This window comes from Pseudonaja textilis, chromosome 2 (genome assembly GCF_049901715.1).
Source record: "Pseudonaja textilis isolate UNSWEBS1 chromosome 2, rPseTex1.2, whole genome shotgun sequence".
Lineage (NCBI taxonomy): Eukaryota > Metazoa > Chordata > Lepidosauria > Squamata > Elapidae > Pseudonaja > Pseudonaja textilis.
In genome coordinates, this window is record NC_141991.1 from 148,030,782 (window position 1) to 148,055,890 (window position 25,109).

General features: G+C 42.9%; 1 protein-coding gene across 3 annotated transcripts in view; it reads right to left on the reverse strand.

Annotated features, from left to right (window-relative positions):
* Positions 1–18,696: 18,696 nt before the first annotated feature.
* Positions 18,697–25,109, reverse strand: part of S1PR2 (sphingosine-1-phosphate receptor 2) — a 62,037-nt gene continuing 55,624 nt past the window's right edge. Inside the window, exon 4 of one of the 3 annotated variants that reach the window (XM_087925830.1) lies at positions 18,697–24,624. In XM_087925830.1, the coding sequence (XP_087781956.1) occupies positions 23,457–24,509 (1,053 nt within the window). In that variant the 5' untranslated portion in view covers positions 24,510–24,624 and the 3' untranslated portion in view covers positions 18,697–23,456. The remainder of the gene's footprint in view (positions 24,625–25,109) is intronic. The other 2 variants (XM_087925829.1, XM_087925831.1) reach the window with 2 other exon arrangements.

Genomic DNA, 25,109 nt, shown 5'->3' on the forward strand with positions numbered 1-25,109 from the left:
TCAATTCAAGGAGATGTTGTGAACATCAGTCAAAGGTCCTCTAGAGTATCATCAACAACTATGCACTGGGCATCGATAAACAATTTGGACAGGTTCACAAAAATGTGTGTTCATCTTTAATGCCTTTGACAATTTTATCAGTGTTAAAGTAGTCTTCCCTAACTTTACACCATTAAACATATTGGAAATTCCAGGCAGGCTGGCCTCTGGTTGAGAAGGATGGAAGCCATGTTATAAGTCTGAAGATACTAACTTTGGGAATTAGATACTAAGCTCTGTTTTCCATCCTAGTGTTTATCAATTGCATTGGCCATCCGCAGTCTTTGTTTTATTTATGTTTATTTTTTCCCCTTGGTTGCTTTACAGTTTATTCCACTCTTAAGGTTTCTTTGTCTAGAATGTGCTGGTTTAGAAGGTTGTCCTGTTCAGACCACATCCCTCAGCATGAGCTCTACATGGTCCTGGCTTTACAGAGAATGAAGCTGTACAAATTGCCATTGACAAGAGAGTTGGGGCTTTTTCAGACATAAAAAGTACCTGGCAACTCCCCTGTCTTTGTTTGAACTACATAATTCCTCTTTTTAATCTCTGATCAGTTGTTTCACAGGGTGAAGCTTCATTTAGTAAACTATTCTAAAAGCATTCGGCCTGGTTTGATTTGTGAGTCACAGAACATGTTCAGGAAGGAAAGGGAAATACCAGCAAAGGCCCTGATTTTGGCTCTTAATTCAGAGTCAGAATTGAAATTAAATCTTGATATTGCCATAACCACAAATCACCTTTGTTTCTTCATCAAACTTAAATGAATTGGAATAGTTTGATTATTTTTTTAAAAAAGTAGTTTTATGTTTTTTGTTTCTCTTTTCTATTTACATGTTTTTGTGTGAATTAAAGCTGTCAAATCAATTTAAAATCGGGGGGAGGGAAACCTTGATGCACTGCTTGATGCATTTCTATTTTACAGTTTTTCTGGCCAAACACTTTATTTTTCTTGCTGCTTCCACTTAGTTCATCTAAATTATTTGAGCTCATTTGTAGGCAGCCAGTCTGGCATTTTCCATAAGTCTTAGCTCCCACTCATCCTCCTAATAGCATGGGAGTGATGAAAGTTGTAGACTAGCAGAGCTGGAGGATGCCAAAGACCTGGAAAAAAAATTAAACAAACGGCTGGCATTGGTGTCTGCTGGGGGCAAATTGTGACCTATGCATCCTGACGCAGTACAAAGAATGAGACTTCCGCACCTACACCAGATGTTGTTACATAATTGTAACATTGGTGTGATGGCATAATGGCACATGTGTCGACATTTCGATTATTATACATGCCTTTTATGTCTGGTATTTATTTTATTTGTTTACAGTCCAAATTAAGACACAGAATTTAAAGAAACAGGCGGTATGTACTGTTAGTTATACATGATGCCTTATAGCATTTCCAAGTATAAAAAAAAACAATCATAAAGACCACATTAGATATAGCAAAGGAAGAAACAATTTCTTCTTTTTTTAATCTTATCCAGATTTGACTGCTCCAGTGAAAGACAGGGGGAAACAGCCCCCACTGAAGCTCGTGATGCTTTTAGCAGAAACAAGGCTGGTTATTCTTCAGGATCTGGTCTCCAATTCAAATGTGAAAGACACAGACATTTCTGATGGATGTGCATTTGTATATGAATAGCCTTTATAAGTCTCCACAGAACGATTAAGAGAAGCTCAGCCAATAGCAATGGGGATCAACTATAACCAGCTGCATTTTATCAAAGCATCATTTTCTCCTTATAAGAAAGAACTGCATGATTTAATAGGATGGGGTCCAGATCTTGAGTACCCCACTTTAAAACAGCCTTGGAGTGAGGAATGAGGATCCAGATACTCCTGACCTATGCCTCCCAGCAGCCTCAGCATGGCCAATAGTGAAAGATGATGGGATTTGTTGTTCAACAGAGTCCGGAAGACCTTCCAAGGGGATTAATTTGATGGAATTGCTATGGCACGCTGCTGTAGATTTCTCCCTCGGCCAACTATGGTAGCTGTATTTCTCCGTAAATGGCCAGCAAGCCATGCGCCGGTCTCCCCACATCTCTAGTAACCACAGTAGCTGCCAGTGTCATAGCTCTGGCTCCTTTTCTGCTGCTGTCATCTGGGTCCCAGCTGCCCCCAGTTTGGTGAACTAACAACTGCCTTTCCCTTAGTTGTCTGATGAATCACTAATGATAGCACCAGCCTCCACCATTCATGACGATCGATTTCAGGAAGAGAACATTGTAGTAGGGCCAACCCTAGACATGCTGGGACCTGAGAGAAATCCAAACGGCACATTGCTCCTGGCTAATTAACGCGAGACACATGACCCTGCTCTCCAGTGGCTCTTGAACATTTTTGGGAGGTTTGCATTAAAGAATGGACTGAGCCCCTGATCCACGGGTACAATCACATGGTGGAACTCAAAACCTGGTTATTCTCCTGGCTGGAACCCTTTTTAGCCTAACTTGCCCAATTCTTCGGTATAGTTCCTGTGTTTTGAAATGAGCTGGCAGAGCTTAACCTTTGATTCAAAGCCAGAACGTTCAACAATTGAAAACCCTGGCTCAGTAGAAACACTGAATCTTTTGAGGGCTTTGCCAGAAAAGAAGTCAAAAATTGTCTGACTTGGAGGCACAGTATTTTTCTTCTAGGCAAAGACATTTCCTGATCATTTGCATCAGGTGCTGCCACACCGACATTGGCAGCGCTCCATTCATGAGTCATTCATTTCCCCATCCCCATTTTTCACCCCACTGAGCAGCCACCAAGCAGGCTAGAATAGGAAGCAGTCCAGTCATATTATGAAATGGATTAGTGAAACTGAAAGGAGACGACCTCTTTGGCGGCTTGCTGTTCTTTGACCTCTTGCAACATGCAGCTAATGGGACTGAACGCCACCCCATGCCTTGTAAAGTCTGTGAAGTGAAGAAATTGCCTTTGACCTGCCTAACTTCTCCTCCTCCCTGCTTACAACACTTGTGGCTTTGAGGTGACCGATCTGCAAAATCTACTTTATTGTGGTTGCTTGAAAGAGCAAGGAAATACTGCACAGAACCGAGATCCCCAAATGGCTAGATTTGGCTGTGTTAGTAAAACTGGCACATTTTATTGAATGCACTCATTTGGATGCTTGGAATTGTTTTAGTGATACATCACTGAAATCTAACAACAAAATGTCCAATAAAAATGAAAGGTGAGTGGGACGAGGGCGAAAGCTATATGCACACTAGCAAATTCAAATATAAATTATATATAAAATACAAAACAATAGAGACAGCTCAAACTAAAACAGCCATAACAATAACAGGGAACCACAACAGGGCCCTCACAAACGCATTAACCCACATCTGAGACCAGAGTCAGGTCTTAAGGGGTTTCTAGAACCCAAGAAGAGAGGGTACCATCCATATCTGTGGGGGGATGCTATATCCAGAGGGCAGGAGCTATGACAAGAAGGCAACCTCCTTGGTCCTACATAATGACAACATTTAATAAAAGAAGAGACCTGGAGGGCACCCACTCTGCCACAATGTTCTACGCAGGCCAAAACAATTGGAGATATGCAGTCCTTAGGTTCTGCTATTATACCCAATCTTAATAAAACTAGTTTTAGCCTTCTTGTGATATTGATATCCTAGTGTAGTCGACCTTAGGGGGCTAATACCAGGAAAAAACAGAATTTTGCCAGCAACAATTTCCTTCCTTCCTTCCTTCCTTCCTTCCTTCCTTCCTTCCTTCCTTCCTTCCTTCCTTCCTTCCTTCCTTCCTTCCTTCCTTCCTATTAAGTATTGAGGAATGAGAGACCAAACCAGAGCATTCACAAGTAAAGGCTTTATTCAACAGAATAAAGGGCTGTCGCGTCTGCATACTAACAAGCAGACATGCTCCAGCGAACAGCGGCTGGCTCGACCTAGCACCCGGCTTTTATAGCCGACTGTCGAAGGGAGCCAGCCAATGGGAGCTGTAAACGCCCCCGCGGTATAGATGGACTTGATTGGGAACTTTGGTCAGTTCCAAGGACATAACACCCCTTCCCCCCAGATGCGAACATGAATAGTCCTTTAAATATGCAGGGGGTCTGTGTGAGCACCCGGACCGGCGCAGTTCGGGTGAGTCACTGAGTGGATCAGAGTTCCGGGACTCAGGACTGGTGGGTGCTGGAGAGCGGGGTTGCTCTGGAACCTGATCAGGCGTCTGTGAATAGTCTCTGCCTCCGGGTTGGGTTGTAGTATAGTCATTGTCCGGCAACCCGGTGGCCTCGCTGGTCGGCAAAGCTGGCATCTCCGGTGGACGGTCCCAGTCTACCGTCCGTTCCCCTCGCTCGGTCTGTGGTGACAGGCCACTCAGCTGGTCCCCGATCGGATTCTGGTGTGGCGACTGGGGCTCAACAGGAGTCCATGGTTCAGCATTGGCATGCCCACTCTGGCGCTTTCTGATCTGGTCCAGATGTCTGCACCAGACTCGCCCGTCTTCCAGTTGAACTTGGTACGACCTCAGACCGGTGATGGCCACGACTCTCCCAGGTACCCATAGCGGATCGCCAGCGTAATTCCTGACAAACACTGGGTCCTGCAACACAAAATCTCTGACCCTGCTGTCAGACCCGATAGGAGTGTCAGGGCAATAATGGGGATGCAGCCTGTCTAACACTGTTCTCAGGCGTCTGCCCATAAGGAGCTCGGCAGGCGACTTGTTTGTAACCATACAGGGGGTCGTGTGTTGGCTCAAGAGAAAGCGGGAGAGCTTAGAGTGCCAGTCCTCTTGATTGAATCTGGCCAACGCCTCCTTTGTTGACCTAACGGCTCTCTCTGCCAACCCGTTGCTGGCAGGATGAAAAGGGGCCGTTAAGATGTGCCGGATGCCCAGGTTGGTGACATATCGGCTGAACTCTGTAGACGTAAATTGGGGGCCATTGTCCGAGACTAAAGTGTCAGGCAGGCCGTGTGTTACAAATAAACGGGTCAGGGCTTGGGCAACTGCCCGGGTGGTGGTCGTGGGTAGAAGGGCCACATCGATCCACTTGGAAAATGAATCCACGACCACCAAGAAGGTCTTGCCGTGCATTGGCCCGGCCAAGTCAATGTGCAGCCGTGACCATGGTGCGTTGGCACTCTCCCACTTGGTTGGGCTGGTAACTGGTGGTGCTGGCCTGGATTCCTGACAGGGTCGGCAAGAGCTTACCCATTTGGCGATCTCGTCGTCCATGCCCGGCCACCAGACGTAACTTCGAGCCAATGCCTTCATCCGGACGATGCCTGGGTGACCCTCGTGCAACGCCTTCAGGACAGGTGTGCGCAGGGAGCTTGGGATGACGACTCTGGTTCCCCACAACAGGCAGCCCTGTAAACTGGAAAACTCTAGCTGGCGGGTTTTAAATGGTGTGAATTCGGTTGTGAAATTAGTGACCGGCCACCCCCTCTGCACCCAGTCCAGAACCTGGGCGATTGTTTTGTCTTTTTTGGAGTGGAAGGCGATGTCGCCTGCAGTGACAGGTAGTTTGAGCTCGCTGACATCGAAGATGGCATGGACCGGAGCCGGGTCCTCTACCGGGGTGGGCAGCGGGCAGCGGCTGAGGGCATCGGCGTGGCTGAGGTTTTTCCCCGGCCAGTGAACGAGTGTGTACGAGTAGGCTGCCAGGAATAAGGTCCACCTTGTCATCCTGGGTGACAAGACTTGGGGTGTTTGTTTGTCCCCCGATAGTAGCCCCAGAAGTGGCTTGTGGTCAGTGACGAGTTCAAATTTATGACCAAAAAGAAATTCATGGAATTTTTTAACCGCAGCAACTGCGGCTAGAGCCTCTTTATCAATTTGGCTGTAGTTGCGCTCGGTTGGTGACAAGGTTCTGGAAAAGAAGGCGATTGGTGCCTCGGAGCCGTTGGGTAGTCTGTGGCTTAAGACAGCCCCGATCCCGAAAGGGGATGCGTCTGCTGCTAAGACTAAAGGGAGGCGCTGGTCGAATTGGATTAGGACAGCGTCTGAGGTGAGCAGCGATTTGACTGCTTTAAAAGCATAGTCCTCTTTGGGTCCCCAATGCCATGGTGCATTTTTGTCTAGAAGTCTGTGTAACGGTTCGGCTACTGACGCTTTGTGGGGTAGGAACGAAGCGTAGAAATTTAATAAGCCTAGGAAGGCCTGTAATTCAGCCTTTGTGGAAGGCGTGGGCGCCTCGTGAATTGCTTTGACTTTGGATTCTACCGGGTGGATGCCAGAGGCGTCTATTCTATACCCAAGAAAGTCCACCTGTTTAGTGGCGATGGCACACTTCTCCCTTTTTAGTTTGAGGCCATGCTGTCTGAACTTGTCTAAAACCGCTCTGACTCTTTGGAAAAGTTGGGGCCTGTCCCTGGCTGAGACCAATATGTCATCAAAATAAGGAACCACGCCAGGGAGGCCTTGGAGTATACATTCCATTAATGATTGAAAAATGCCAGGGGCAACACTAACGCCAAACTGGAGACGCCTGCACCTGAATGCCCCTCTGTGAATGACAATAGTTTGTAAATCGGCCGTTTGACTGTCAACAGGAAACTGCTGATAAGCCTGAGACATATCCAGTTTGGCGAAAATGGTGCCAGGCTCAAATGTGTGGAGTAAGTGCTGGATTACCGGGACTGGGTAAGCGCTAACCTGTAGGTAGCGGTTAATTGTGGTCTTATAATCAGAACAAATTCTTAAACTGCCATCCTTCTTAACGGGTGTGACAATTGGGGTTTCCCATTTAGCAAAATCCGTGGGCTCAATCACCCCCTGTTTAAGTAATTTGTCCAGTTCTGCGTCCAGTTTAGGGCGTAGCGCAAATGGTACTCTACGCGGTTTTAAACGGACGGGAACTGCTTGGGGATCCACTGAAAAAGAAATGGGTGTGCCATTGTAACACCCTAATTCATTGCTGAACACATCAGCGTAGTCTGCAAATAGGGAGTCGATGTCTGAAGTTGAGACAGCATGGACTCCCGTTAAGCTAAGACCGAGATAGGGGAACCAATCCAACCCCAACAGACTAGGGAGGGCACCGTCAACAACCACTAAAGGCAGATGGCCTTTAAAGGATTTGAATTTAACGAGGAACTTGCCTTTTCCGAGTACTGGAATATTCTTCCCCTGATAGTCCCTCAAGGTGAGGCGGCTCTTCTGGAGCTGGTTCCTAGACAAGCTGGGCCGGATTTTCTTAAGAGTGTTCCAGGTAATTTTTGAACTCGCAGTGGAGAGCTGCTGTCCTCAGGGCAGCCAAGTATTGATTTATGGATTCCCCATCTGCTTGCTTCCTCATCCGGAAGGCAAAACGCCTCGCGATCTGCGAAGGTTTTGGGGAGTAATGATTTGAGAGCGTTTCCAGCAGCTCTGGCCATGGAACGGTCTTGATTTCTCGTGGAGCAAGGAGGGCTGTTGCGGTATCGAAAACTGCTGCTCCACAGTAGCTGAGGAAATATGACTTAATTCGGTGTTCCGCTGCGTCAGCCAGACCGATGGCATCTATATAGTGATTGAACCGGCTTCTGTAAGAGTCCCACTTCTCTTCATCCGGTTTAAAAGGCGGAAATGCTGGGTTAGCGTTCATATTGGCGCCTCAGACAAGGGTAGACTGCCCTCTCTCTCTGGGTATACGAGGCCCAATACGTGCTCACGTGAGCGCAGGCGGCTGTGGCTGCAGCGGTTCACCTGGCTCAATGATTTCAGCTCTTTGTTAGTGAGCGTTAGAGGCTCTAGCTGTAACGCTGTGACTATCAGCAATCTTTTTTGAATCTCGCGCTCTGGAAAACGTTGGCGGATGCACTGACAGAGATTCAAATTTCGCGCTCTCAGGGCGCGTGGGCGGCTGCGGACACAGCGCCGGGCTTCGCTTGGTTTCGAATTCAAACGACAGCAGTTTGAATTCGCGCTCTTTTCCGGCGGGCGGCTGTAGCTTCAGCGCCTGACTTCACTCTCTCTCTCTCTCTGTAGCTTTCAGTGCGAGCGGCTACAGACGCTTCACTTTCACTCAGCTAACTAGCGAACTGACCGAGCTCTCTGCTTCGCGGCTGCGGTTCAGTTGCTATCGTGATTTCAGCTCAATGGAATGCTTCTGGTTAGTCGTATCCCACCTTCGTCGCCAGTATTAAGTATTGAGGAATGAGAGACCAAACCAGAGCATTCACAAGTAAAGGCTTTATTCAACAGAATAAAGGGCTGTCGCGTCTGCATACTAACAAGCAGACATGCTCCAGCGAACAGCGGCTGGCTCGACCTAGCAGCCGGCTTTTATAGCCGACTGTCGAAGGGAGCCAGCCAATGGGAGCTGTAAACGCCCCCGCGGTATAGATGGACTTGATTGGGAACTTTGGTCAGTTCCAAGGACATAACACTTCCTTCCTTCCTTCCTTCCTTCCTTCCTTCCTTCCTTCCTTCCTTCCTTCCTTCCTTCCTTCCTTCCTTCCTTCCTTCCTTCCTTTCCTCCCCACCCTCCTTTTTTAGTTTGGGAATATTGAGCTTGGGTCTCATATGAGAACAGCATTCCTTTTAGCATTCTCCTCCACTTCCTCCCTGGTGGCACTAGGGAGTAAGCTCTAGGCAGGCAGGAAGAGGAGAGGATGAAATTAACGGCATATAGGCAATACCTCCTTTCCTTGCAGAAAAGATCACAGAGAGAATAGGTGACCACTGACCAAGCTACCAAGTGGAGGAAATCACTGCTGGGTGCGGGCAACAACATTGGTTGGTGTTTTTGGCAACAAATGGACAAATGGTGTTTTGGCAACATTTGCACATCATAAAATTTCTTTTTTCCCCCCATCTTTAGTAAACATTCTACCACGATACACAAATTGTTCCTTTTTTATAGTTCATATATAATGGACAATTGTTTATTCTATTTTCTTTGTCAAACAGAACTACTTTTTAAAATTCTCACTGCATGGTACAATCTATTCAGCACTTATTGCAAATCATTTTGTTTTCAGCCAAAACCATTTGTATACAAAAGTGGATGTCCCCAACCAACGCACCTGTAATGTCTCCACGAGCTCCTTATTCATTTCTCTATAAACACCTTAAACAAATAACAAGACTTTACTCATCCTTGTCATATTCTTTGCTCAATGCTTTGCTATTCAATGCTGAGTCATTCCTTAAACATCTGACATATATACTACCTTTATTGTATTCCATAACCAACTTTCATATTCATGCAAAACATTCCTTTATTCAATCTTATTCGCTTTTATCACACATTTTTTTACAGATTAACAGAGTTGGAAGGGACCTTATAAGTCATCTAGTCCAATCCCCTACCCAAGCGGGAGACCCTATGACATTTCTGACAAATGGCAGTCCAATCTCTTCTTGAAGGTCTCGAGTGATGGCGCTCCCACAACTTCAGAGGGCAAAGCTGTTCCATTGGTTGATTGTTCTCACTGTCAGAAAGTTTCTCCTTATTTCCAGGTTGAATCTCTCCTTGTTCAGTTTCCATCCATTATTCCTTGTCTGGCCTTCAGGTGCTTTAGAATTTTTTCTAAATTAGCAGGCATTCATACCTTTTCTCGCATGCAAACATCTCTCAGTGATCTGCTGAAAAACAAAAAAATGATTGGGACATCCATTGCTTGGCATGAAGCCATCTTGCCCTTTCCAAATTTTATTCATTGCCATCTTATACTTCATTCATCAGAATATTGAGGGCTTTGCCAGCAAAGAAGTCATCCCCAATACTTCTCAAGCACACTTAACAAACTGAACCTGCTGTAATTGCTGCATTTATTTATTTTTGTTGCCTTCCCCTTTGCTTAATAGAGCAAGAACAACACTTGTCCAATTGTGAAGCATAGACGCAGTCTTCATAAACTCCTTAAATGAGAAAGAGGTGATCAGTTACGTCAAAGTGGCCCATATAACATGTCAGATTTTTCTGTAACACTAAGGAGCAGCAGGCTGAAATGCCTAAAAGAAACATTCTCCTTTTCCTTTAACCTAGGAAACTTTGGGTGCTAGATTCCTGGCTGTGGTCTCAGAGTTCTGGAACCTGGGGGGAGCTAAAAGCAGGGAGAACGAACCATGCAAGCAGCCCTGAAACGCATAAAATCTTAGGCTGCTACAAGGACATATCATCGGCGGTTTAAAAAGTGATATGTTTATCATATCAGAAGCCACATATTGAAAAGTGAGACGAAATGTTTTTATAAAACATTAACAGTTACTAGTGCATTTGTTTGGGGAGGGGGCATAAGAACAGATAAAACAAAGAAACAAAAACACAACGTTGCTCCGAGAAAGACAAACAAGCTTTCTTGCTGGTCTAAGCCATCTGTTGCCTGCGGAGTCAGGAAGAAGCCAGTGACCTCTCTGGCTTTCCTGGGAATGTTTGTCTTTGGGGCTCGATTTTCAGCATAGCCTTCCTGCACTGAAGAGTGAAGACCTCTTGCGCAGCCACTACAGTCAGGCAGAGGGGATGGGAGAGGGCTGGAAGGAGGCAGCCTGCAGAAGCTGGGTTGCCGTTTACAAAATGTGTCCCATTTAATCAATGTTCTCTCCACAAGGACGGCTCCATTATTGCCGCCCCAAATGTGCTGGCCTTCTGCAGCAAGGAAAAGGGAAGTGCATCGAGGTTTCCTGCATGAGAATTATCAGTCAATAATTTTTCCTCCTCACAGACAAAGCCATGTGTGAAACTTCACGAAATCCAGGAGCACGTGTTGGTTTTGAACGTTAAAGATGTTTGGAGGCTGATTATTTGGGAAGCCTGGACATAACAAAAATGGAGATTTCTATGGGCCTTCAAATGCCACTCTTGAAATGTAAACTTGGGGAGGAGACTTGCAAATACGTGTTGTGAAGAAACAGGACAACTTCTGGATTTGGTGGGACACGTGACAGCACCTACCTTCACTTGCCTGCCTCCTCCCAACCTACTTCTTGAAAAGGCCCCTTCCTGAGTAATCATAAACTTCTCTCTGTACAGAAACCAGAGCATCAGGCACTGTTGCTTCTGCCCAGAGCAGCTTCCATGCTGACCTAGCTAGCTTACTTGACCTTACATGAAACAGAGGCTTCTGGTTGACCAATCTCTTCCTTGCTGGAGGCCATAGAGTTGTTCTGAGCAGAAAGCAGAACACTTAGTACTCAGTAGAGGACTCTCGTGTCTGACATACCTTGTGATAGTTGAGTCAAGTAGTCACATGGGCGTCTCCTTTAACAACCACTTCTCTCAACAATTGAGATTTTGGTCCCAATTGTGGTAATAAGTTTGAGAACTGCCTGAATATTTATGCATGCCTATTATGGTGTGCACATATAACAGATAGTCCTTGAGTTACGATCACAATTAAGCCCAAAATTTCTGTTGCTAAGTGAAATATTTGTTAAGTGAATTTTGTCCCATTTTACAACCTTTGTTGCCATAGTTATTAAGTGAATCATTGCTGTTAAATTAGTAACTTGATTGTTAAGTGAATCTGGCTTCCCCATTGACTTTGCTTGTCAGAATGTCGCAAAAGATGATCACATGACCCTGGAACACTGCAACGGTCATGAGTCAGCTGCCAAGTGGCTGAATTCTGATCACATGACCAGGGGAATGCTACAATGGTTGTAAGTGTGAAAAGGGGTCATAAGTCCACTTTTGCTTTTGTAACTTCCAACAGTTATTAAATGAACTGTTGTAAGTTGAGGACTACCTGTATGTGAAATCTCCAACCCATTACTTGGCTTGCGCTGAAAACTTAGAGCTCAAATAGCTACCCAATCATGTCCAAAAACTGCAGCTGTAATCAGAGGTGGTCTTGCTCAATTTTGGCTGATTCTGTAGTTATTGCTGAAAAATATGGATGTGGTCATTGCAGTTATACGGAACATGTGACGCTAATGTTATATGATCTTAATGAGTGCCAATAATACCCTGAGCAGCCAGAATTGCTTGGTTCATGGTACTTAAACGTTACAGATAGCATAATCTCTGATGTATGCTGAGGCGTTTGGTAGTTGAAGTCCAAGCCAGGAGACTAAAGCTTCGAACAGCTTATGCTTTATCTTCACTGAGATCACTGAGAATTTCTCGGGCCTACTTAATCTAAGTCCTGGGGCTGAAATTGGGAAGTGTGCTCTACTGTTAGTTCATGCATCCCATTCCTGCAGTGTATATCTGGGCCAGGCCTTTGCCTTCCTTGATTCCATCCTATTCCTTCCTCAGGGTAACAGAAGGGAAGAAATAGCCTTCCTTATAAGTGCTCTTAGCAAAAGGAATGCTGCATTTTCCCCTTACAAACCCTGTCTGGCTCAGGTTGTGGGAGCTAAACACAATTATATCCAGGGGGAAAAAATGATTGCAAAAGTCTCTCTATTTAAAAACACCCCACTGCCCCCATCTCCCTAGAGAGATCTAAGTAAAAATCCTGCTGAGAACTGTGCTTTCCTTTCCTTGGGAAGGCTTACTTAAGAAGTTCAGTTTAAAGTGTGGGGTCAGGAGGGAGTGATGGAAAGTGACAGTTCTGTTGATGGAAACCAGGTTGGGCTGTCCAGAATCCTCGCGATGCAGTCCTTCAAAAGTGTCCGCAATCCTCTCAGTGTAATAGTTGGGCTGTCTGATAATCTGACTCTCCACCATGGACTTTACAGTGATGAATAAATGAGGTCAGAAAATAGCAAAGGTTACAACGTTGGTTAGTCGAAGTAGGAAAGCAGGCAAAGAAGAAACGGGTATTTCCTTTTCCTCAGGCTTTGCTGCATTGAAGTTTTTGGAGAAGTAGGCTTATATGTGGGTTTATGCATGCAAGCATCTTAGGCGTGCAAGCATTTTTTGGAGCTGGAGGTTTTCCATTCCAATATAAACCAGTTTCCTATTTCAGATTTAAAGGTGCACAGAATGTATGGTCTTCTAGAATGGCATGGTAGTCTAGTGGTGAAGACAATCCTAGTTAACAGCAGATGTTTCTCAAGAGCGCAAAGAGAAAATATCTGCTGTGAACTCCATGTAGGCATCAGAAAGGGCATCCGACGATTAAACCCTCAGCTCCATTCAGTCACCCCGATTCTACCCCGAATTAAGGGATCACAGGATCATAAAAAGAAAAAAAAACACGGTCTTCCAAATACTAATTTGTCCTACCCAGTATAGTCAACAATAAGGAATAATGGGAAATAACAGTCCAAAATCACTTTCCTACATCCCCCAATGAAAATTGTGCTAGAAAATGTGATGAGTACAGCTTTAATAACATGGGGCGCTGCTCATATTGTGTCATGGAAGAAGATGCCATTTTTTGGAAGAGAATGGGAGAATTTGGAAGCAGCTTAGCTACCCTCTAACAAAGTGTTCCTCACTCACCCACCCCAATTACTATTGAAAAGAATAAAATTATCAACCAAATTGAGTCTTAACCTACAGAGATCCTTAGGAAGGCAACTCAGTGATAAAATTTTTCAGATTTCTCCCATTTGTCTCCTCTCCCTGGAAATCTTGAAGACTAGTTTTCTGTGAGAAGGGGTCAACAAGAGTATGCCAAATCCAGTGATCCCAAACCATATTCATACCCCTTAATAGGGGGAGGACATTCAAGATCTCTTTTTCCTGACCAGGGAACATAAATAGGAAGACCTGCCCTTTTTTGCCTACTTACCTCACAATTATTATTTCTTTAATTTGTATCCTGCCTTTGTTATTTTTACAAATCACTTGTGTTGGTGAATAATGACAGAGCTTTAGATTCCTTGGGTTCTCCAGCATCAGAGCCACTTAAGCATTTTCACCTCTGAAAGTCACATTAGCTTGAGTATACTTGAATTATGATGACTGCTACCCAAGGTTCCTACCACAATTGCTTTTAGTATTTGAAACACATGCTTAGTTTCTATCCCACATTGGTTACCGTATTTCATAATCCATATGTAAAAGCAGCATTTCCCCACATTTCCATAGCACAGAGTCCCTTGGGGAGGGACAGGAACAAGAGGTAGTGTGTGTCTGTCCTTGAATATTTTATATTCCTAGAAGGTTGGTTACATTTCCCTACCTATCATCAGAAGGCGAGAAAACATAGTCTTCTGTATGTTGCTGGTGTAAAATTCTTAGTAATCTTAGCTGGTGGTGCAGCCAATGATGGCGAATGCTTATATTCATATCATAAATGCTAAGTTTATTATATTTATACTGCCTGCAACAATTATTTATTATATTTGGTTTTCACTGTTCAGTGCTTTGAACAGTGGAATGTGATGGTTTAAAAATAAAGTAAGCAAATAAAGAAAAAGCAACATCTGTACACCCACTAATTCCTCCCTCCTTTCCTCATTGCTTTTCCATGAGTGTATCTTCTTTAATGTGCACAAGGAGAAAAATGCACAAGGGCCCAATTTAGAAGCAAACATTTTAATAAACACGTATCTCCATTAAGAGGGACAGTTCATGTGTGTGTGTGTGTGTGTGTTTGTGTGTGTGTGTGTGTAAAAAAGTATTTCCGCAGGCAAGATTCTGCAGAGATAAAGGCTGCACCGTTTAGTGTATGTGCCAGAGAGACTGAAACATGGTGATATGAATGATGGATGCTCCTCACTGCATTTGCTAGGGTAAAGTTTGCTCCATAGACCAGCCCAGGGATTTCCAACTCTTTAGCCTCTTATAGACAGAATGTATACCATGCATTGTAAATAGTCTTTTAACGGTTTGAAATCATGGGTGATTGTACAGAAGCTTGGAAATTTATTATGATTAGGTAGGTTGGTATAACACAAGTTCTTTGCTATTCCTGTTAAAGGCATATATCCACAAAATGGCCACCTGCAAGTTCAAGTGCGCTAGCTTTGTTTTCAGCCTCTCTGTATTTAATTTATATCCCACTTTATATTGTGCAATTCAAAACAACATATGTGATGCTCCCTCCTCCCGTTTTTCCAACAAAAATAAAGTAGGCTGGGTTGAGGGAGAGCAATTGGTCCAAGATCACCCAATGGTTGGGTCCCTTCCCTGAGAGGGACTTAGAACTTGACTTCCAGATTTAACCACAACACAGTACCAGGGTGACTGTCAGTAAACCAGCATATGAAGGAACTCCTATAGTTCATGATGTGGATGGAATAGGAAAACAATGAGCCACAGAGATATTTAGTGTAGAATGAATGTACAGGTATATTTCAATCGGGGAATGGATTATAACGGATAGAGAAATATTTCCTATTCTCTCAGACTTGATTTTTATAATTTTGTCACCTTCTCTGATTCTTGATTTTTGCAGATTGGTCAAGTCTGATTTGTCAAACTTGAGGGTTCCCCCCTCCTAAAGTTTCCATCCAGCACTGAATGTAGTGTGGTATACACATTTATCCAATTTTGCCTGCATTTGGTTGATGGTTCTGCCTAATGTTACATAGCTTCTGCAAACAAACTTTCTTAATATGATAGATTTGTGTACATCATTTTCATGAATGCATAAACAAATATGTACAAACTTGTGGCACCACAAAATTTGAAAAAGTGCATTTTTAAAACAATAAGTCAGAAATGTACAAAATTCAAATGATAAGGAAATCTTGGTATATTGGTTCAAAACATACACAAAATACAAATTGTTAAATTTGTACGGTATGTATAGCAACTCAGCTAATCAGGGATTGGGGATGGAGATAATAGCAAAGGATGGATAATTTAAGATAACCAATATTACTTATGAGGATGTATACAAACACGCACATACACTCATACATACACATCCATTTTGCTCTACTAAAATAAGTTTTTATAGATTTTGGAAGGCCTACAAGACCTTGGAAAATCTACTGGCAGAAACAACAGTGAATTAAATGGTCACAGCCTGAGCAATACTTATTCTCTGTCACCTTAAACTCTTGATAATATTAATATCAATAAGCAATTTTGCTTATATTTTCCCTTTCAAGATCACCTGCAATCAATGGGAATGGGATTGTTACTGATAAGTGAGTCAGTTATTTGGGAGGGGTTTTCCACCCAATAAAGGAGGAACTGGTTAGTCTCTGATGGAAAGCAGCAGCCAAGGGTCTTACCCCAGATTTGAACACATACAAGGAGTGAAAGTGAGAAGACAAGTACAAACTCTAGCCAACGGAAGAGAGAGCCAGACATCTGGTGCATAGCATCCCTTCATGTGTACAGAAATATGACAACAGAGCTCCTTCTTGCCAAAGATAGGCATTACGCCATGCCCCTTCACCTAAAGACAAATAGACTTAGACACCAGCCTACGTATAGATATGGGTGGCATTTACCTCATTGTATATTGATGTCAATGCAGGCATCAGGAACACCTCACAGAGAGGCTATGTCACATATCCACATCAACTGGCACTCCCATATTAAACCATTACACACACACACACACATACACACACGCACACACATACATATACAGGACAAACATAGTGATACTTCATGACTATGACAAGCAGCATAAACATACATGGTTTCATAGTTTAAGATTGCAAGATTTGACATACACTGTCCTATTGAACTTAATGGGACTTACTTTAGAGCAGGCAGGCCAAAAAATCTGCTTATGCATGTATACAGAAAGGAGGGGGGAGGGGGAAAAGTCTTTCAGAATATCCCGATATTCAGATTTAAATGATTTGTTTAAGGGACTTCCGGTTTGAAGGCCTTCGGTGACAGACAGAAATCCGCGATCGTGCGCTGTTTCTATCTGGGCTCGCCGCTGGAGCGCCCCGAGCCTGCTGGTTTCGGGGCTAAGCCACCCCATAGAGGTGGTGAAGAGGGGGAAGACCGCCAACAGGGTTGAGGAGAGCCGCATCTCTCCTCCTCAGCTGGCCATTACTCCCTTTCCCGAAGGCGGTTGCAGCGGTGGTCAGAAATGGCCACCACAAAGAAGAACTCGACCGGAAAAGAATGTGCAGGAGGAAGATAAGAAGTGAAAGTTCTGGCCGGGTTAAATTGCAAAAGCAACAACTAAGGTACCCTGGAATTTAAACTTACAAAAAATAACATGGCTCCCAAAGAAGAGTCGGAAGCAGCGAAGGAAGGTGAAAAGGGAAAGGTTTGGCTTTTTTTCCCTTCTCTCTCCTTCCCTATACTGACAACTAAGAGACTTAAATAAGAAATCGGAAAAATCCGCTTTGACATCAATAGGCAATTAAGTTGAAAATAAAACAAAATGCCAAAGGGATAATAAAGATTTCTGGACATTAAAAACTTTCTTTTTCATAAGCAGGAAGGGGGAGAAAAAGAATAAGGGCAGGATCTGGAAGAGGGAGGAGACTGCCTGGAATTAAAAAGAATCTAAAGTAAAACTTCAACAAGACTTCTAAAAGATACATTTTAACTGAAACTTTGCAACTAAATAGTAACCCCAGGAAAAGAAAGTGAAAGAAAAGGAGCAAAAAAGAAACAGCTTGCGTGTATTTGGATTATTTGGTGATCTTTGGATTTTTGGTTATTATATTTGAATGACTAAAATCAATTGGGTGGTTGTTTAAAAATTTATACAATGGCACCACTTCTGGATGAATTGAAAATGGAACTTAAAAAGTACAAAGAAGATGCACAAGAAGGGAAGGGTTCTTTTGGCTTCGTCTTTCAATTCTTAGAAATGGAGATTTGGAACTATGAGAAACAACAAGAAAAGACTGCAAAACCAGAAGACTGGGACAAAGAAGAAGCCATCTTTAATGAAAAAGTAATTCTATGTGGGGAAGAAAAAGGAAAGGGGGGAAAGAGAATGGAGAATTTAAGACTTAAAAAAAACAACCAAAGAAAAGAAAAATAATTCAAAAAATAAGTATAATACTGGAAAGCAACAGAAAAGGGGAATACAGAAGAGAGAAATAGAGGTAGAGAGACAAGGGGGTAAAAAGGGGAGAGAGAAGAAGAGAGGGAAGAAGGAAAGGAAAAGAAGTTACAAAGGACCGGAGCAAGATATAGAGAAACAGGACCTATTTAGAGATAATGGGTGAAAATCTAACTGAAAAAGGGATTCTGTAAAGGTACATAAGATTGTATTGTTATATTAGTAATAGAAATAACATTAGAAAATTGGAAACAATATATGATTAAAATGAGGGATATAATAGTGTAATTTAGTGAAATGTTTGTGAATAAAATAAGTGAAATAAAATAAATGAGAAAATTGAATTAGGAAGGAACGGGAACATTTTAATTAGTTAATGTTTTATAAAATATAAGTGAAGGGGGGAGAATTAACTATGTAAAGCTTATAATTGTTCCCATAGAAGTATGATATTTAATTGAAAAGTAATGTTAAAGAAGTTAAGACTTTAATGAAGATATTTCATTAAGATATTAATGATAGAATTGAATTGGAATGGAATGCTGTTTTAATTATATAGTATATAATTATATAGTATATTTTTTAAAGAATACAGTGTGTATTTTAAGAATGTACCAAGCAGAATCTGAATGGAAGTTATGTATTATGTTGAATGTTACAACTTTAGGGAAAAGATATAAGGTCGTCATACTCCAATCAGTAATTACAGGAGAAATTTTGTTAATGAGAAAAGATAATAGATAATTGAAACAGGACAGACAAAAAATATAAATACAATGATTTGAATTAAGACAATTAAAATAAAAGTGAGAAAATTAAAAGAGGGGAGAAGCTATGCAGAAAATGTAAAATAGTAATAAGATATGGAATAGAATATAAAAATGAGCATGAACCGGAATTTGTGTCTGTACGAAGAAATGTAACCCGGGATTATGCTGCTTTCAAAAAAGATGTTTTATTTGTATTTTTTTTTTCTCTTTGTGAAACTCAAATAAAATTTACATAAAAAAAATGATTTGTTTAAATCATTTCTCATATAATTTGCTTAACTGCTTAAAGGTACATTGACAGGAAGGTAACTCATAGTTTCTTGTTACTCTACCCCTGCACATTTTTCCTTGCTTATCTTATACCTGTTGTTTGTAACATCTCCTTGTTTAGCCAACATTTGCAGTTACAATGGTGATTAGAATTAATTCTTGCATTTATGACCTTTTCTGGTCTGTAAAGCAAAAGGAAAGCCTGCAGTAAGATCATCGGCACATTTGCAGTTTCACTTAGCAATGGCTTCACTTAGTGATGAACTGCTGGTCCCAACTGTGGTTGCTAAATGAGTTGTATGCAGGAAAATACATGACTGTATTCTGGAGCAAAGAGAGTGTGGGCGGCAGGTTCTTTAAATTACCTCCTCTAGAACTTTGGACTGCACTGCCTGTGCCTGAGGAGGGAAATCATTCCCACGCCTGCATCTCATTCTGATTCATAAAAACATCCTCCTCTCACCCTCCTATGGCGTGTTCCTACACATCATGCTGGGTGAATCATGGTTCCAGGCTGGAATCAGCTATGCAAGCAGGAAACACCCACTTCTGGCTTTCTCCTTAAAGGCATCACCACCTTTCCTGCTTTTCATCGCTTCTGTCCTAGAGATGATGCCCCAACCTCAGAAATCCACTCCCTGCAAGCCCCTAAGCACCCCTTTGTTCTCCCATTACAGCTGGATGGTTGTTGTTGTCATTGGGATAGAAGTTAGAAAGCCTCTGTGGCAGACTGGAATTTCAGGCTGGGACAGGAATACTTAAGATAGGACTGGATTTGTGCACAAACCTAATCTCTTCACACAAACGCTTAGGGCTGATGATTATTGTGATGCAAAATCTTCTCTCAGAATTAGTGTCCTTGGGGGAGGGGGGGGGGGGGGAGCAGGGGAATGACTAGAAGTTGCTGCCAAGTACAGCTCTAGATCAGTCTTCCACATCACCATTTCTTTCAAAAAGGACAAACCATGGGTTGGTCATACTCTTTCAACACGAATTGCCAGCAAGTCCTGTTGTCACCATCAGATTAGCTCTATTGCCGGTGGGCTGGAACCTGGGGACCTGAGCCTGATGACGCAGCTGTATTTGTTTCTAAAGGTGCTAATTGCTGATCTCCAACTCAGTCCACTACTCCATAACCTGAGAAAGGATGTCCAGAGTGTTAAGCTGAGGCCTCTCTGAGCTCCATTCTCCCAAAAGCACAAAAGGAACTTTGGATAAGACGGTTCTCCAAGCACGTAATGTCTCAGCAGTGCTTTTGTTCCCTGAGGTACCATCCTAATAGGAGCTTTGGTTCACTTCATTGTTCATTGAGGCAGCCAAATGCCAAACTGGGAGTATGTTAAACTAAACTTATACATCAAGGGAGCTTATTTTTGTGTGAAAAAAATACATGCGATTTACATAGTTTAAGAAGCGTTGGGAGATTTTAGGAACTGCTGTCCTGCTAATGCCTTTTAAACAGGACAAGTAGCCCTCGACTTACAACCTCAACTGAGCCCAACATTTCTGTCGTTAAGTGAGACATTTGTGAAGTGAGTTTTGCCCCATTTTGTGACCTTTCTTGCCGCGGTTGTTAAGCAAATCACTGCAGTTGTTAAAGTCAGTAACACTCCTGTTAAGTGAATCTGGCTTTCCCATTGACTTTGCATGCCAGAAGGTCACAAAAGGTGATCACACAACCGCTGGACACTGCAAACATCATAAATATGAATCAGTTGCCAAGTGTCTGAATTCTGATCACATGACCATGGGGAATGCTGCATTGGTTGTAAGTATGAAAAATGGTCATAAGTCACCTTTTTTTCAGTGCTGTTGTAACTTTGAATGGTCACTAAGTGAACTGCTGTTAAATCAAGGACTGCGTGTATGTGATACAAGGGTATTGATCCTGGAAAGGAAATGCGTTTCCTAGAGAGAATGGGAAGATTGCTTCAAGGAAATTGATTTTCCTCTAGTTCTATAGAGCTGCAAGACAAAGTCAAAACCTATGAAAATGGTGGTCTCAAAATTGCTGCTTTGATATTTTTGGGGTCTTTCCTTTGGTTATAAATATTTAATATTCCTGAATGGTAATGCATTATAGAAAGAGAGAAGCTGGTCTTTCTCACTTTTTTTTTAAGGCTTACAGTAGATAAATCTAGAAAGAGTACAGAAAAGAGCAACCAGGATGATCAGGGGACTGGAGACTAAAACATACAACGAATGGTTACAGGAACTGGGCTTGGCTAGTCTAGTAAAGAGAAGGACCAGGGGAGACATGATAGCGGTCTTCCAATATTTGAGGGGCTGCCACAGGCAGGAAGGGGTCAAGCTATTTTCCAAAGTGTCCAAGTACAATGAATAACGGATGGAAACTGAACAAGGAGAGGTTTAACCTGGAAATAAGGAGAAACTTTCTGACAGTGAGAACAATCAACCAATGGAACAGCTTGCCCTCGGAAGTTGTGGGAGCACCGTCACTTGAGACTTTCAAGAAGAGATTGGACTGCCATTTGTCAGAAATGGTGTAGGGTCTCCCGCTTGGGCAGGGGATTGGACTAGATGACCCATAAGGTCCCTTTCAACTCTGATTATCTGTTATCTGTTAAGTGCTCATGTTTGAATGGTATAAATTCCATTCATTTCAATCATGCTTCTGCAGGCAAACTTCCTCTAGACTGGCATCTTAATAAATTAAGAGGTTGGCATTTGCCTGTAGGATCTCTGGCCAAACCAGGGCATGTCAATAGTACCTAAACTGCCTATCTGCAAGACGGATGAAAATTTTTCCATATTAAAACTTTTTTCTTTGACTCCTGAAAGAGTCACCAACTCTTTTTCACCAAGAGTTCCAGGAAATGCCAGTTTTATTTCAGCAACTTTTAAGTGAAAGAGTAAAATTAAAACAGAAATCTTCCCTCTCTCATTTAAAACATTGGTTTTTTTAAGCCCACCCTTTCTTAATATGCATTAAGTCTATTCATACTTGCTACAAGGGAGCAGTGTGGGTGAACATAAGCCTGCAGATCCAGACTATTTGTAAATGTGATATTTTCAGGAAAATATCCACTTAATTGCTCGTATGATTATATCTCAGTGTAGCTTCAAAAAGACAAGGCTAAGGAAGGAAATCGGAAACCTACTTCAGGATAGGAAGGGGAAGGGGTGGCTACTGAAAGGTGGAGAAATGCTTTGTTATTGCTTTTGAAAACATTTTCACAGCCAGAAGTGAATCCTGTCCTGGAGAACATAAATGCATTCTGTTTCAGTGAAAAATATGAAAAACAGAGAGAACAAATTTCGTAGGGATTATGATAATTTTGCAATTATTTCTCTTCAGTATCCACAAAAGCGCGTTATGCATTTTTCTGCATTTATTTAATCAATATGTATAGCCTTTGCCTTATTAAAAAAACAAAAACAAATTCAAAACTTGTTTGGCTTCCAGGCTACAAGTAGAGGAAGAAGACTTTTAAAAACATTGGTAAAAGTGTCTTGGCGAGGATGAAGAGAACATATAGTTTGGCATCTGTGATGTCATAGACATTAGCAGATAGGTACCCCAAAATATTTACATACATCTTTGAAAGCAGCCCTTGCATCCCTCTCAGAATATAAAGAGCCAGATATTTCATATTTTCATCAGAAGGATAATGAATATACCCTCTTGTACTTCTAAAGATATGACCGTCTTCAACTTCAGTCACTATGGGTAGTCCTTGACTTATGACTGCGATTGAGCCCCAAATTTCTGTTGCTAAGCAAGACAGTTAAATGAATTTTGCTCTGTTTTATGACCTTTCCTGCCATAGATATTAAGGGAATACCTACAGTTGTTAATAACATGGTTGTTAAGTGAATCTGGCTTGCCCATTGACTGTGCTTATTAGAAGGTCACAAAAAGTGATCACACGACCCCGGTACACCACAACAATCATAAATATGAGTCACTTGCCAAACATCCAAATTTTTATCCCGTGACTCTGGGGATGCTGCAACAGTCGTGTGAAAAAAGGTCATAAGTCACTTTTTTTTTCCCCCCAGTGCTGTTGTTAACTTTGAACAGTCACCAAATGAATGGTTGTAAGTCAAGGACTACCTCTAGACAGGTAACCCAGGGTTCAAGGGGTTTGGATTATGAGCCCTTGTAGTCTTGTGTGCCTCAGATTGAAGACTGATTTAAATCGACTAAACTTGCAAACGGCCTAACTGATCCGAGCAACCAGTTGCTTCCCAGGGAAGAGTGGGTGAATGTTTTGTGCAAAGAGGAGAATGAATGGCTCCAAGATGCAGGGCCAAAATAAAACAACAACAACAACAATAATAATAGTGGGTCTGTACACAGGCAAGGGCAACTTTTAGAGAAGAGGAGAATCGTACCAAATCAGAGTCTAGGTAGCGCAAGCAGCTACCCACCCTCCCCGCTTCATGTCACTCCATCACTCAGCAGCCAATCACTCTGTCTCTCTCTCGCACACACACACTCCTAACATAAAATCATAATACTGTGCAGGTCTTAGTGAACAAATGGATACCTCCGTGTAAGTCCAAGGCAGGTTGATTTGACCACCAGGACAATATATTCATCAGGTCTGTACCGCTTTCTTGGGTCCAATCCCACCCACCATCCTTTGCCATTGCCTGGCTGTTCCACAGTCCCTTTCCAGGTGTCCCTTTTTCACACAAACGTGGAATGTTCCTTCATGAAAGATAAAGTGGGAAGATCCTGTTTTGGAGTGCACCGCTCCAAGGAACTGGAACTGCGCAGAGGGATCATGCAACGCTCTGCCGGCTTTCCCTGCCCCATCATCCCCCAGCAACAGAGCACCCTTAGGAACTCCTTCCTCATGTCTTTGCTGCGGAGGGTATAAATGAGGGGGTTAATGGCTGAATTGAGGGTAGCAAAGGCAAAGAAATACTTTGACTGGTAAAGGATAGGGCAAGACTTCCTGGCGCATGAAGCGTCTATCAGGAGGATGGTGAAGGCAGGCAGCCAGCAGATGATGAAGGCCCCCAGGACAAAGGTAACTGTCCTGAGCAAGGCCATGGTCTGGGAGCTGGCTTTCTCAGCGTGGCTGGAGCGGACAATGCGGTAGATCCGGACGTAGAGGACCACTATGGAGAAGAGGATGACAGTGAAAATGGTAACCACGAAGACAATGTAGCTTTTAGAATAAAGGGGCAGAACAGTGGAGCATTTCTCGAGGTCCGACATGCAGTTCCAGCCAAGGATGGGTAGCCCCCCAATGGTGGCTGAGATGACCCAGCAGGCCCCAATCAGCAGCAGCATCCTGCAGTTCTTGTCACTGCTGTAGACTTTCACCTTGGTAATAGCCACGTGTCGTTCAATCGCAATGGCTAACAAGCTGAAGACTGACGCGGCCAGGGTGGTAAAAGCAGTGCCTTCTCGCACGAACCACTGTATCGGAGTGAGGCGAAAGGTGGCTGGGCCCGAGAGCACGATGTTGGCAATGAAAGCCGAGCCAGCCATGAGGTCCGAAAAAGCCAAGTTGCCAATGAAGATGAACATGGCGGAGTGGAATTTCTTGTTCCTCCAGACGGATATGAGCACCAGCAGGTTCTCCAGGATAATGAAGCAACAGAGCACAATGATGAGGATGGCAGTGGGAGTCAGTGGAGACTCCTCATCTCTCTCCAGCTTATCCTTAGTGTAGTTGTAGTGCTGGAAGATTTTGTCCTTGTTGAAGTAGTACTTGTAGACGTTTCCCATGGCTGGTTACCGAGGTGCCCACCTGGGGAGGTCTCTCTCAGAAGACATTTGGATAAGACTCCACCAGAAATGAGTTCATTTGGAATGGAGGAACTGAGGATCAACCAGGTGAAATCTGAAGACAAAGAAGACAGACAAATCAGGCTATTGCTTAAAACAGCAGATGAAAAACCAATGTAGAACAGGTGAGGGAATAGAGACATTAAGTACACTTGTGTCACTTCATCATCATGGTCATCATTTGAAGAGAGCTCCCTGTAGAATAATCCAGCCCAAAGCTCAGATTTCATCTTTGGTTTTGTTAAAGCAATATTTTGGATTAATGGAGATGTTTGAGGAAGTTGCTAGCCAGTTCCTCAGCTGAAAAAACCTGAGCCTTGCTTCCTACATTCTGGCTACTCAACGTGGAAATCTGAAAAAAAAAAAAGCCTCATTTACATGACATTGCTTGTTTTATGGAAAATGGCTTTATGGTTGGACCAAATTAATCATGTTCGAGTATATATAATTAAGCTATTTGCTGATTTGTGCTGACAAGCTTAGGGAGGAGTGACAATTTCAGTACACTTTTGTATTTGTCTTGCCTGAAATTCAGTTTAT